At 41.0% G+C, this 14174-nt stretch overlaps 1 protein-coding gene across 1 annotated transcript in view; it reads right to left on the bottom strand.

Annotated features, from left to right (window-relative positions):
- Positions 1-107: 107 nt before the first annotated feature.
- Positions 108-14174, bottom strand: part of FOXK2 (forkhead box K2) — a 55165-nt gene continuing 41098 nt past the window's right edge. The window contains exon 9 of the mRNA XM_026696209.2: positions 108-5850. Coding sequence (XP_026551994.1) covers positions 5654-5850 — 197 coding nt within the window. The 3' untranslated portion in view covers positions 108-5653. The remainder of the gene's footprint in view (positions 5851-14174) is intronic.

The raw sequence follows: 14174 nt of genomic DNA, 5'->3' as shown, positions 1-14174 counted from the left end.
GATTGAGGCTTCTCAAAATGTTTACCAAGAAACACTTTCTCATTCTTTATTAAAAATATGAAGGTCTTCCTTTCTCCAAGATTGACAGAATTCAAGAAATACAAATCTCACTTTTTACACATGGGGATTTTATTTTATGAATTTTCAAATTCATCTTGAAAGTACCATAATAATCTGGTCATACTTTGAAGGGACTTAATAGAAATGCTGTATACAATCAAAGTAATGTGCTGATGAACTTTGATTTTCCTATTTCAAAGGGAAAAACGAGGTAAACGAGTGTTAATGTGCTGCACTGAAATTGCCTGAAGTTCAACCAAGTTACTAATTTCAATTCACACTGCAATCAGTACTGGTTTGTAAATAAACCCTATGTATAAATAGGGTATTCATGACATGCTAAAACACAGCTGGCTACAGACACAGCTTTTTTTAAAAAAAAAAAGCGGGATGGCCTAAGCTGGATCAGAGATATTCCACAGGTGCTGAGTATGAGCCTCTCCCCAGTTTCCCCTCTGCCTTCTAGGGACTAGAATACAAAGAAAAGCTGCAATGCTTGCTTCTCTGTTTAGAGGCCCAAGACTAAACCACTAAGTTATTGCTTTTCACTGTATTTAGAATTGTTTGCATTCCAGAATTCATATTGATGGGAGAGGGCTTTTAAACATTAAATACTGCTATTCAGGTGACAATAGCCATTATTCAATTATCTAAATTTAAACCATGAATACAAACATTTATTCATATCAAATGTTAAAATAATTCAATGTAATTATGTTTGCCAGGTTTTTATGTCACATGAAGAATACATGATTTAAATTCTCAAATTACATTTGCCACTTGTTTCTACATCCAATTTAGATAAACATTTTGCCAAATACATAAAAGCGTAGAAGCTATTCATGAATGCTTATATTTATGTGACCTCAGATCCCTAAGAGCCAGACCAACTTCAGGCTGCTTTAAGACCAACAACGTTCAAACATAATCACACAGTAATATGTCCCAACTCTTTAAGTATAAACTAGGCTTTTATAGAACAAATTATATTGGCTGAACTTAAGAGTAATTGCCATTTGTGATAAATGTTGGTTATATATTCTGAGTTGAGCTTAAATGGAAATAATTTGGATAAAGGAGACAAGGTAGTGGTAGTCAGGTTCACCAGGTAAAATGACTTTATATCATCTAAATATGCTTGCCATTGCATTAAGCCATTGCATGGTTGTGTTTTGGCATATGTGAACCCCATCCAATTATGATTTATTCAGATAATTCAACATGCCTGAAACAAGATTTGTAAACAAATCTTTTTAATGAATGAATAACAGGTAAAGATCTAAAACTCTTGCACATTATTTCCCTCAATAAAATCATCCTAGGAGAGAGATGCAACTTATTGGGTTATATGTAGTTGGTTTTGCAGTGTAACAATGATTTATAGTATACTAAGTAGCATGTATATTTATGGGCAGTATCCAATTTGTGTGGTATTGGGACCTGTAAGGGAGCAGAGGGACACAAATGACAAAATCTGTTTGCTATCATCAGATAAACACCAAAACGTGATTATCCGAATCAAAAACATAATTATGATGTGACTATATCACCTATTGCTATGGACATTAGTGCATTGTTAGATTGGATTCATGCATTGTAATTCATAATGGAATTTTGACTTTAGCTTAACATACTGTACAAGCCCAACTGCTATTTCCTTGGCTGCTTAAAGGGAAAAATGGTTATAATAAGTGCATAGGGCAAAAAGTAAATTTAGCAATTCTAGTAAGATGCTATTTTTTCCTTTGTGTCTTTGAATCAGTCTTGACTATACAACTCCTTGCAGGTTTTTTGGCAATATTTTCAGAAGTGATTGCCATTGCTGCCTTCTTCCTAGGGCTGAGAGGGTTTGTCTGACCCAAAGTTACCCAGCTTGCTTCATGTGAAAAGTGGGATCAGGATTCATGTTCTCGCAGTTTCTAGTCTGAAGCCAAACTTGTAATCAAATTCAGCATGCTGCAATTTGAAATATGCTAAATTTCACACACTATTAGTTATATGCACTAAGAAATGTAATTGACCTACATTACTTTTTCATACATATCAGAGGAAATTTAACTATGAATTACAGCTGTTAAAAATATAAGGTAAACTCAACTCTTAGTGACTGCAGAGCCAGGTTAATGTAGTTTTGTTGGCAAAAATAAGTGGTTTGCCATCTATTTCCATGGGATTTTTTTTTTCTTTTTGGATGCCGAAGAGGAATCTAAAATTTTGGGATTAAAAAAAAAAAGATTTCTCATCCAAGTACAAGCTCTGACATTGCTTAGCCTTTTATGAAATCATCAGCTAGATATCTAATAGCTGATGCTACACTGAATTCCTGACACTAAATTTACTCCAATGAATAAACTACTGCTATGATATACTACCAATAAAAGATCAGATTTCTTCATCTATGAAACAGTACCCTTACATCCACATGCCCTAGTATCTGAGGGACAACTAAAAATGGTGTCATTTAAAATCAACTTAATTAGCAATACCCTCAAGTTGTTTAGGTTACCTTGAAACCAATACAAAGCAACAAGTTCAGTAATTCATGGTACAATCAGCTGTTAATACAATGATTCTTAAAATGCTTGACCCAATTACTCTTTTCCCATTCTCGAATAAGGCCATTATCCCCACAAAACTCTCAAACTCTGTTGCCTTACAAAAATATTTGGCAGCAGCGGTTCCAAACTGGCTCAACTCACAAGCAAGCAATTACAAATTGCTCCATTACACAAAAGTTATGTCCAAATCACTACACAGACCCTCTATGTAAGTATTTATATAACTGATAACTATATTCTGATTTTCAGATTTTCTATTCTTCATTATTATTTTAAGAATTACATATACTTTTTCACTGTACCACTACCTAATTTTAAATCTTGTGCTTTCTGGGAAAAAACTCAGCAATAATTTCCCTCATTATTAGTGGATGATAAGCAATATTACTAACCCTACATTCTGTAATTGCACACCTTAGTTCTTGCTTTGTATGTGTACTTTATCCTACAATGCAATATGAATGAAACAGTTGTAACATTAAACTAAGATTTATCCAGTGTTTATTTTCATACAAACTCTTAGGTTATAGAAACCTGAGTGTTAAAATTTTGGTAAGAAAACAGAGCAATATTTGCAGAAAAAGTTCCCAACTTTAAGTATGGCTGTTTTTTCCCCCTGTCTGCTAGGCAGATGGAATTATTTTTAAATAAAGCTAAGACAAGTATCTCAAACATCCATCACAAAAGTAATTTGGAAATCATAGCATCATGTTCACGTCCACTGCTTGACTTCTGCCCTGAATGAAAATTATTATCACATGTCTCCCAATGTTTCCTCAAAATCTGAAACACAGGTTTTCCTAAACTTCTGGAACAGGTTTGGACAGCTTGGGGTGGGGGAGTGTCTGTTGTCATAGCAGAAGAGCTGTGACACCAGAGGAGATGGTAAATCTGCCTTATACTCTTCAGTATTCAAATATTTCTAAGAGTGAAATAACAGGAAAAAGCAACAATTTCTGAAACATCTTACTCAGTTTAAAATAGTCACAAAAGTAGAAAAAGAAAGGTTATTAACAGGTAAGAGCAATAGATTTAACAGTCTTCAAATTAAATTGTTGTTTTGACTTCTCTACCTAGTTCATAAATTACAGAGACTACAGTGATATAAGAGAACTTCCAAGTCTAAACCATTTGATTGTCTTAAACATTTTACCAGATTTTTTTATTCAAAAACTTGTGTCATTTTGCCTAATTATTCATGAAATAGTAATTTTATAACCAAATGTTTTATTAATAATGCAATATCATTACTTCTGAATTAGATGATCACAGCACAAAAAGTAGAATGCTGCAGATACAGAAAATGTTTTGCTTCACCCAGCCTATATTGGCTGTTATAAAACCAGCTAGTGTACATCAATTTTTCATAATCTGTTTAATACGTATTATCTTCATTGACAGTGTAACAGCAGCTCTACCGTGTGAGATAACATGATACTTGGTACAGATTTCTCATATTTGGTCTTCTGATAAAACATTTCCAAAAACTGACTAAATTGTAAGCCATTCCAAGCCATTTCAGTCCATCATCAAAATACAGATTCTTCTTGAAATGATAAAAATATATAAATTATAGCCCAAAAGAAAAAAAAAGAGCAAAAGACAAATCAAAGGTTAAAGCCAGGTCTTCACCTTCAATTCATCTTAAATATGTGAAAGGGACAAGAAACTATGTGAACTGGACAAAACAACTCTCAGCTGTTAGTTTAGTTCAGTAATAAAACATGAATTCTTCTTTCACAACTCAGAGAAGAAACCTTTAAAATATTCCAACTGCCAAACACTTTCTTTCTTAAAAAGAAAACTATTTCATTATACTATAGTAGCCACTGTTAGAAAACCACAGTGGCCACTCTTTAATGAAGACCCCAGAAGGTCTCCATAAGACATCAAAAGTTAAACTCATTAAGTTATATTTCTATTGGTGGATGCTTAGCTTAAAAATATTCAATATATCTCTGACAAGATATTTTTTATCTTTTTAAAAGGACATGTGATAAAGGCTTTGTTTTTCTAATGAAGAACAGTCTGTCATTTTAAACATACACAATATTATGAGACTTTTTACTTTAGACTGGAAAAATTTGCCAGGGACAAAGTCAACACAAAGTAACAAACAGCAAAAGGTAGCAAGAAAGAGAAACAGATAAGTGCAGCTCTGGTCAAATTCATAGCAGTTCTTTACGTCAGTTAACAGTTCATTTACACTGTATTTCTAATCAGTAACATGCAAGCCCAAAGAAGCATTTGATCACTACACAAGGTAATAAAATTTGATTAAGTTTATCAGGCAACTGCTAAAATATGAAAATTTGCAGATGTAACAAATTAGCTTTATCTGAACTTTAACAGGACAAAATTAAATCATTCCATTGGTTAAAAAACCCCACATTCGGTTTTACCAAACAAAATTTCACATGAAAAGTAGTATGTGATTCCAAAGTTTCTGGAGTAAAAATGGAGTGATCTGAAATGTCAAAGACCCCATTATTTTGAAAAAAAAAATGAAAGTACACATCAAAAATTTCTAATTCCACATGTGAACAACAAAATACTGCATATCTACCAACAACTGCATTGGGTAGGTCATTATGAAAGGCTAGCTGCCAAGATGTTGGAAATGGCTCCTTGCCTCTGTTCCCTTTGAGGAATATACAATCGTTTGAAATCCAATCACGCGGAGAACTTATCATGCTGGGATATATTCCAATATTCAATCTTTAAAATAGGTTTTTAAAGTTGCTATCTTCCCCAACTTTTTCCTCTCAATGTATATGTATGTATAAAGAGTCTCTTGGGAACAGCAAGGAGAAATGGAAGGGGGAGGGGTCACAGCCTCCGGACTAGGATCTTTTAGACATGTTTTTTTTTTAAATTAAGGAGTTCTAAGGCCACCTGTGTTTCTCAGTGCTGAAAGATGAAGTCACAGGGCCCCTTTCCCCGCCATGAGAGAACATGTTCAAGAGTTTAGATGTTTAAAGGTCTCATTTTGGCACCAAGGACCATTGTTTTTAAAAGACTATTCCTCCACATTCCTAGTTCTTGTTGCTTTGTTCACTCACTGCCACAGGTGGGGTTTCAACATTCACAGCTATAACTATGTTTTCCCCATCCTCTGTTTTGATCCGTTTTAAGTCTTGCTGTTCAGACTGATCTCCATTCTGACGTTTCGTTGGAAGAGAGGCGGATGCAGAGGCATGAGTTGCTAACATGTGTAATGGACTTGCAGCAGCTGAAAAAGAATTGGGAGAGAATATATTAAACCCAATCAAATCAACAGTAACCCTTACCCTGAAACCAAACATTACATTACCTAAAATATACAAATCTCAGATTAAGGTTTGTCTTAAAAACTATTCTAATAAACTCTAATTTGTATGAATACTTGCAGCACCTGAAGATACCTTAAAACAGTGGTTAAAGATGAATGCAGTACTTAATCATGTGAGAAACTAAAAGCAATAATAGATCAGCAGTAAATTTGCAACGATAACTTGGGCTACTACCCCAAGCCACGAAAGAAATAGGTTTCTGTGGTCATATTCAAAGGACCGTATCTACACAGATATAGGTAGTCCTCGACTTACAACTGTAACGGAGCCTGCCCATTAAGGCCACAACTGGTGAAAACTCTTAAGTGAGGCAGCCTCTGCTCTTCCTGATGCCACCATTAAAGGAATGTGGGTTGTTAAGTGGTACCTAACAGGTGTGGGAGGCCATGGGAGCTGCTTTCCAAAGCAGCCGGCATCCTTTTTGTTACCTCTCTGGCTTCCTTTAGAACCCAGCTTCTACCATGGTGGTTTGGTGCAGGTTTGCGCTGCCACTTTCCTTTTGAGCTGAACTACTTCTTCAGCTCCTCAAGGTAAACAAGCTGCAGAAAGGTTTTTTTTTTTTCTTGATTTCCTCCTTTCCTTTATCTTCAGCCTGTCTCATCAAGGTGAGCAACCAGATTTTGACACCCTCTTTCTAGGCGTGCACTAAATTTAGCCAATTAAGTGGTTAAAAGGGATTGAGATGGGGGAGGGGGCAGAGTTTAGTTTCAGCCTCTAATGGGGGAGGGTCTGTCCCTCCCAGCTTTTTGTTTTGTTTAATAAAGGTGGAGTGAGAGGGGGAGGGAGAGGCTAAGCAAGGAAGCTGGTCCTGAAGCTGCTGCCTTTGCAAGACAGCTGGCTTCCCCAAAGCCTCGGAGAGGTGTGCAGTCTCCCAATAGCCAACTGATCTTGGCAGAAAGCTGAAAGCAGTCGCCATTTGTTAGAGGAATTGTCAGAGCACTGGAAATGGTGGCTCCTTTCAGGAGGCAAGAGAACAGGCCCAAGTAGCTCAGGGTCCCATTTGCTGCAGCCACTGTAAGTTTGAAACAGGGCCATAGGCTGTAACTTTGAATGTCCATTAAGTGACTGGTTGTATCTCAAGGATTATTCTTAAGAGACCTCTGGATGACAAAACAATCTTGTTCACATGCATTTTCCTATACTCTAAGGACACACTTTCATACTCAGCTTTGGTGATCTATGCTGAAAGTTGAAATTTTAGAAGATGATGAAAGCAAACCATATGTTCTTATGTATTTCTTTTATTCATGCATTGCCAAAATTATATAATTCCTGTTTCCAATCATAAAAACATAACACATTTTTTTCTAGCAATAGCATTCAGGATTTCTTTAATGAAGGTATTTAGCAAAAATCTTCCAATTATTCAAATGCCTTAGGACAGTGATGGTGAACCTTTTTGGCACTGAGTGCCAAAAGCACGTATCCATAACCGAAATGCAACACATGTGTGCATCCCATGTATGTGCACGGCCCCCCCACGCATGCGTGGCAGAGGCCCAAAGACCAGCTGGCTGGCGGGATGCATGCGCGCATGCACGGTGGAGCTGAGTTGGGGTGATTGCATGCATGCCCACAGAGAGGGCTCTGCATGCCACCTGTGGCATGTGTGCCATAGGTTCTCCACCACGGCCTTAGGACCACATGTAACAGCTCCTTAGTTATGTATTTATTGAGAAAATAGTCCAGTAGCTTTTTTGATGCTAGGAAGAAACAGTCTGGATTACTGCAATAGTTGAAGCTCAGTTGAATATGAATCAACTTTCCAAGAAAACTGGGGGATCTTGTCCAGGCATTTGCCAAGAATCAACACTGACTTGAAGGCACATAAACAAAAATATGACAATATAAAGACTCAGAATTAATTGCTCAAATATAACAATGGAAAAATAAAATGAGATGAAATACTGATATAAACCAAATAATTCTGCCAGATTTCTCCGAAAAAATAGGCTCGGAAAGGAAAATTTTCTTTCCCTTTGATTTTAGGTATAAATGGGATGGAACAGGAGGAGAAAGTAAATCCCATTCTTTGAATGTTTTTTATCCTATGTTATACAATAACCAGATCAGATTTTGTAACAATCTGTTAAAAGGAGAAATGAGAGATAGTAATATCTTGGGGAAAATTGGACCCAAAGAAATCATAACATACTGTTTACTAACGTTTTTGTACATTTATTTGGGGAGTATTAAGAGCTGTATTTAGTATTCTTTTCTGGCATCCCATAGCTTCCAAGAGGGATTTTTCCATATCCACAAAATAAACAAGTTAAAAAAATTGAGCATGGATCCTATCTTCTCTTTGACTGTACATGTCTCTGGCAGAATTGCTTCACTAAATGATTTTCCAGACTACAAATCAACCCAAACTTCAGCTGATTAATCTCCCATCTCCAAATCGTCTGCAGCGATTATTAGACCTTTTATGCTTAGGTTTTAGTAGTGTTTGTATATTTCAACAGTAACTTCACCAAAGCAAGAATTCTGAATGAGGAAAAACAAACATTTAAGTAAGTAATGCAATGCATGGGAATAATAATTGCATGGGAAGTCACCATTAAACAATGCAGTTGTCAAAGTGCAAGAACATGTGACTGTATCATTTAGGGACACTTAATTCTGACACTCCTAGTAGTGTTATTAAACAAATCCCCTGCAGTTCTTAAACAAGGACATTATAGGGTTGTCATCTGTAACTTGCTGCTAGCCCTCCCATTGACAGTTGAAAGCTGGCAAATGAGGATGAAAATGATGATCATATTATCGTGGGATGCTGTGATTTTGCAACTGTGAGCTAGGGGTTTGCTAAGTGGCCATGGGGACACTGCAATGACCAGAATGTCAAGAACTGGTCATAAGTACTATTCGTTTAGCACCATCACAAATTTGAATGGTTGTTAAATGAGCATTCATTAACAGATGATGAACTCTATATGGAAGAAGTGACCATAAAAGATCTCAACACTGATAACAAACATTTGTGAAATGAACTGGACCCAGATTTCCTGGAAAGTGAGGTTAAATGAGCCCTAAAAATATTGCTAATAAGAAAGGTGCAAGTGTTATAAAAAACAGCAGAACTATTTAAGGTGTGCTATCTGCAATCTATAATTAGGTCTACAACAGTGGCTGAAGAGAAGAGATAAATTTATATTCCAGTACCAAAAAATGACAATGCTAAAAAATTCTTAACAATTGCATTTTTCTCATATGGTTTAAAATAGTACCCAAGCATTTGTAATCCAAATTTTAACAATACATGAAATAAGAACTAGAAATATTGGACAGGTTGAATAAAGAACATTTGATGCCTCTGAATTGTAAGCACTGGAGAAAAAGCTGAGAAGGGGCGTTGGTTCTTACCTGATACGCCTGTTCTCTTTGAGCTGCAAAGAGCATCCAGTAGCGGGAGGTGCTTCAGTCTCTGCATTCATAGGCTGAGCTTGAATTGAGGAATGCTCCTCCTCCTCCACGTGACTCCTCCATAGCGTTCCCCAGTTTTGCGAAGACGAGAGGAAAAAAATCCGTGCTCTCATCCTAACTACCTATTGGTTCATTGGCCGAAACAAGACCCCACCAGACGGTGAAATATGGGTGGGGGTTGCTGCTCTTATCCAACGGCCTATGGTGGATGGTGACACTTTGTGACCCAGCGTTTTGGGCTGAAAGGAGAGGAACAAGGCCTCCGATTTCCTGAATGGCTCTGTGCGCTTGATGTAGATTCGCAGAGCTCGTCTCACATCAAGCATGTGCCATTGTCTTTCCCTTTCCTGGGATGGCCTGGGACAAAAATTTGGAAGGATAAGTTCCTGCGCCCTATGGAAAACAGAATTGATCTTGGTCAAGAAGGTGGGATCAGGCCGGAGGACCACCCGATCAGCATGAAATACACAAAGGTCCCTTCTAATGGATAAGGCTGCAATTTCCGATATCCGATGGGCGGATGTAATAGCCACAAGGAAAACTACCTTATAAGTCCGGAACTGGAGGGTTGACTCCCTTAAGGGTTCAAAGGGGTGTTTAGTGAGTGAAGTAAGAACTCTGTTAAGGTCCCAGGTTGGGTACCGATGCACTGTTGGAGGATGTAAATTAGTGGTTCCTCTAAGAAAGGCCCGAATACGGGGATGATGGGAAAGGGAACCAACACCCTCACAGGAAATAACCGTTGTTAGAGCCGCTACTTGTCGTTTCAAGGTATTAGGGGACAGACCCTTACTAAGTCCCTCCTGAAGGAAGTCTAAAACTTGGGCAACAGAAGGAGAAACTGGGATAATTTGGAACTTGTTACACCATTTACAGAAAATGGCCCATGTGGCGTCGTAAATTTGAATGGTTGAGGGCCGTCTGGCGGCTAGAATAGCATCAATGACCCTGCTAGAGAACCTTTCTCTCTTCAGGCGTTCCCGCTCAACTTCCAGATGGCTAATTGGAGCCATTGAGGATCCGGATGCAGGAGGGGACCTTGAGAAAGTGAGATCCTGTCTGGTGGGATCCTCCAGGGAGGGGCCACTGATAGACTGCGGAGGTCCACAAACCATGGCAGTCTGGGCCAGTAAGGTGTCACGAGGAGTAGCTCCGCTCTCTCGTGTAGCAGCTTCTGGATAACCCTGGGCACCAGTGCTAGTGGGGGGAATGCGTACAGGAGCCCTGTGGGCCAGGGGCAGCGTAGCGCGTTGTGATTCTCCACCCCCTGGGATGGATACCTTGAGAAGAATTTCGGGAGCTGGGCGTTGAGAGGGGAGGCAAATAAGTCTACCACCAGTTGTCTGAATATTCTTGCTACTTCCTTGAACAGGGATGGGTGGAAGCGCCACTCCGACTGGTCTATGGTGGCTCTGCCTAACCAGTCGGCTTGAGTATTTGATACTCCCGAGATGTGCTCTGCCCTGATGGAAAGGAGATTGTTCTCCGCCCAACGTCAAAGGCGCTCGGCTTCCCTCATTAGTCGTATTGATTGTGTGCCCCCCTGTTTGTTTATGTGGGCTTTGGCCGTCACATTGTCTGTTAAAATGAGAATGTGTTGTCCACGTACCTGGGGGAGGAAGCTACGGAGGGCCAGGTGGATGACGTGAAGTTTCAGCCAGTTTATGCTACATGATTGCTCTGCTGCAGACCATCTGCCCTGGGATGTGAGTGACCGAAGGTGGGCGCCCCATCCGAATAGACTGGCGTCTGTGGTGATAGTGAGTCTTTGGGGCTCCTTGAAGAAGCAGCCTTTGTTGATGGCCGGTTTGTCCCACCAGAGGAGGGACGTGAGGACCCTTGGAGGTACCCTGACCATGTGTTTTGAGTTGCTTCTGCCAGGTCTCTGGTACGGGAGGAGGAGCCACTGGAGGGATCTGGAGTGAAGACGGGCCCAGGGAATAATGGAAATGCACGAAATCATTTTCCCTAATAATTTAGACAAATCTAGTAGGGTTGCCTTCCTACGTCGCCTGATCTCTCTGACGGATTGTTGGATACTGAGTAGTCTGTCTGAGGACAGAAAAACCTTCCCTTCCAGTGTGTCAATCACCATCCCCAAGCGGGTTGTCCGAGTGGATGAGGATAATTGGCTCTTTTTCCAGTTTATAAGGAAGCCGTGCTCTTGGAAAGCAGTTAGGGTAGCTTGGGTGTCCTTCACTGCTTGGTGTTCAGAGGGAGATAGGATGAGAATGTCATCCAGGTAACATTGGAGACGCACAGGAAGGTTCCTGAGATGGGCTGCTAGTGCTGCGAGGACCTTGGTGAAGGTCCTGGGGGCAGAGGCTAATCCAAAAGGAAGGGCTACATATTGAAAGTGATGATTGTTGTAGCAGAAACGTAGAAATTTGGAATGGGAAGGCCGAATGGCGATATGTAAGTATGCCTCGGTCAAGTCTATGGATGTGAGCCAGTCCCCTTGTCTGTTTCCCAGGAGAATGGATTGCAGTGTGTGCATTTTGAATTTGCGATATATCAGATAACGGTTAAGACATTTTAAATCCAATATCGCTCTCCACCCCACCCCACCCCAGTGTTTTGGGACTACAAACAGATGAGAGTAAAGACCCCGCCCTTGTTGTGCGGTGGGAATGGGTTGGATGGCTTATATTGAGGAGATGTTGGATAGCGGAATCCATTAGGTTATGCTTATTCCGGTCTCTGGACAGAGGGGATGTCATTAAAAAATTGGGGGGGGGGACCAGAACTCAAGGGCAAGACTGAACCTAATGATGTCCCTGACCAAGGCGTCCGAGGTAGATAAATCCCATTGGCTGGTGAAGAATTTAAGATGCCCGCCAATGGGAAGGGAGTGTCCTGGCCTATCTTGAACGCCAGAAAGGCCTGCTACCTAATCCCCGAAAGGGCCTTGGTTCCTGTCTCCTGAATCGGGACGATCCAGGGGTTGACTCGACCTGAAGGCTGGGGGCCTTTGGTACCTGGTGGAGAAGGGAGCCTGCTAGAAGGGCCGAAAGGACCCTCTCCGAAAGGGCTGTAAGGTTCTGGAATCTGACCTGCGCATAAGGGAGGGGACTTATTGTTTGAGCTGACGCAGCCATCGAATCGATGACCTAGTGAAAAAGGAAGCGGCCATAGCCGATCCGATTGCCCAGGCATCCGATTGGTGTGCCCGGCGCAAGGCCAGCTCAGCCCGCTTGACCTCTGGTTTCAGGGCCTCCAGAGCGTCACTCGGGGTAGAGGAGGTGGCTAGGCCCATGATGGGCTCATCAACCTCAGGGGTAACCAGTAATTTAGAGAATTCTGGGTCCAAATTGAAAAACTTTTTATTGTGGCCAGACGGGGCTGGAGGTGCAGCTGCAGAGGCCAACTGTTTTAACACCAGGTCGGAGAAAATGGGTGGGGTAGGGATAACCTCGGCCTCCACCACGGGCTGTTTAAATAAGGAGTCATCTGGGCCCTCCGAAGTTGTGATTAGGCCCAAGATATTCTTGGCCTTGAATAGTAGGGACTTAAATAAGTGTGGCTTGAACAGGCCCACGAAGGTGGGCTGGTCGGCGGTAAGCCCCTCGTCCTCCGACATCTCCCCTTCCAGAGGGTCTGCCTCTGACAGAGGTTCGTTATATGGCATGGACCCCAACTCAAACTCTTCATCTTCCCTGATTAGGTCCAGTTCCCCTTCCTCCTCCTCCTCCTCCCTTTCTGTATGGGGGATGTCCCTCTGCAAAGGTACCTGGCCATGGAGTTGTTCCGTTCTGGGCAAGGATCTTACGGACTGAGTCTCGAGGTCAGAAACCGTCGGGAAGTGACTAGGCCTGGCTATTTGCTGGAGGGGCGGGGTGAGCAGAAGTAGAGGGAGTAGAAGGCAGGAGGACGAGAGGCACTGTACAGGCCTCTTTGGTGCGTCTATCAATCTCCCTTTCCAGGGCCTTGTGGCGTCTCAAGGCATCTCTCTGGGAGGCTTTGGAGGTCTCCTTAGCCTGTCTGAGCAAGTGATGGGTTTTGGATTTTGCCTTCAAAGAAGGTCCTCTGGAAGCGCTACCCTCTGCCATTTCAATGAGTAATATGAATACTGTATGATATATTAGGAATTAAGATTGAGGCAGTTGGCACGCCCAAGGGCCGATCTGCGGGAAGACCAAGTGCCCTGTAATTATTTCATGTCCTCCTGTTTGTTTGTTTTTCTTTTTTAAAAAAAAAATATTTTTAATTAATTATATATAAACATATATGAATATATTTGCATGAGAGATTGAGTCGTAGCACCCTAAAAATTGTTCAGAAGGGTGATAAAATAGTAATAATAAGAGAGGCTTGGTGCCAATAAAGAAAGAAAACCAATAGTCCAAATCAGCCGAATTTGAACGCCTATGGCCCGGAGTAATATCGCTCTCCAACAGAACGGAGATAAAAGGAGAGGCAAGGGCCTTAGCAGCCTTCAGCCCAGGCGGAACTGGGTGGTTGCTGCTGTCTGCTACTGCGCCGCTGAGAAGCTGTGGGATAATGCCAACAAATTTCAACAAAAGGAATCAAACCCAGTGCTAGGAGGCTAATTGGGTTTGAATTGCTCTGAAACAGGCCTGCAGGTCCTGAATCCTCGAGCAGATTACACTCACAGCGAAAATAGCGAACAAACAAAATGCGTTCGGCCACGAAGAGGCTCTCAAAATGGCGGCCGCCAAAAAAGTGAACGATCCTTGGGTCTCTCAGCGGCGAATTTCCCCCCCAAAGGGCAATCCGAAGCTTTAAGGATGAGAGGGACAGGGAAGGGAAAGATCAGACCTTCCCCGCTGGAGTGGCA

This window comes from Pseudonaja textilis, chromosome 2, assembly GCF_049901715.1.
Source record: "Pseudonaja textilis isolate UNSWEBS1 chromosome 2, rPseTex1.2, whole genome shotgun sequence".
In the NCBI taxonomy this organism is placed as follows: Eukaryota; Metazoa; Chordata; class Lepidosauria; order Squamata; family Elapidae; genus Pseudonaja; species Pseudonaja textilis.
This window is presented reverse-complemented; position numbering and strand designations above follow the sequence as displayed.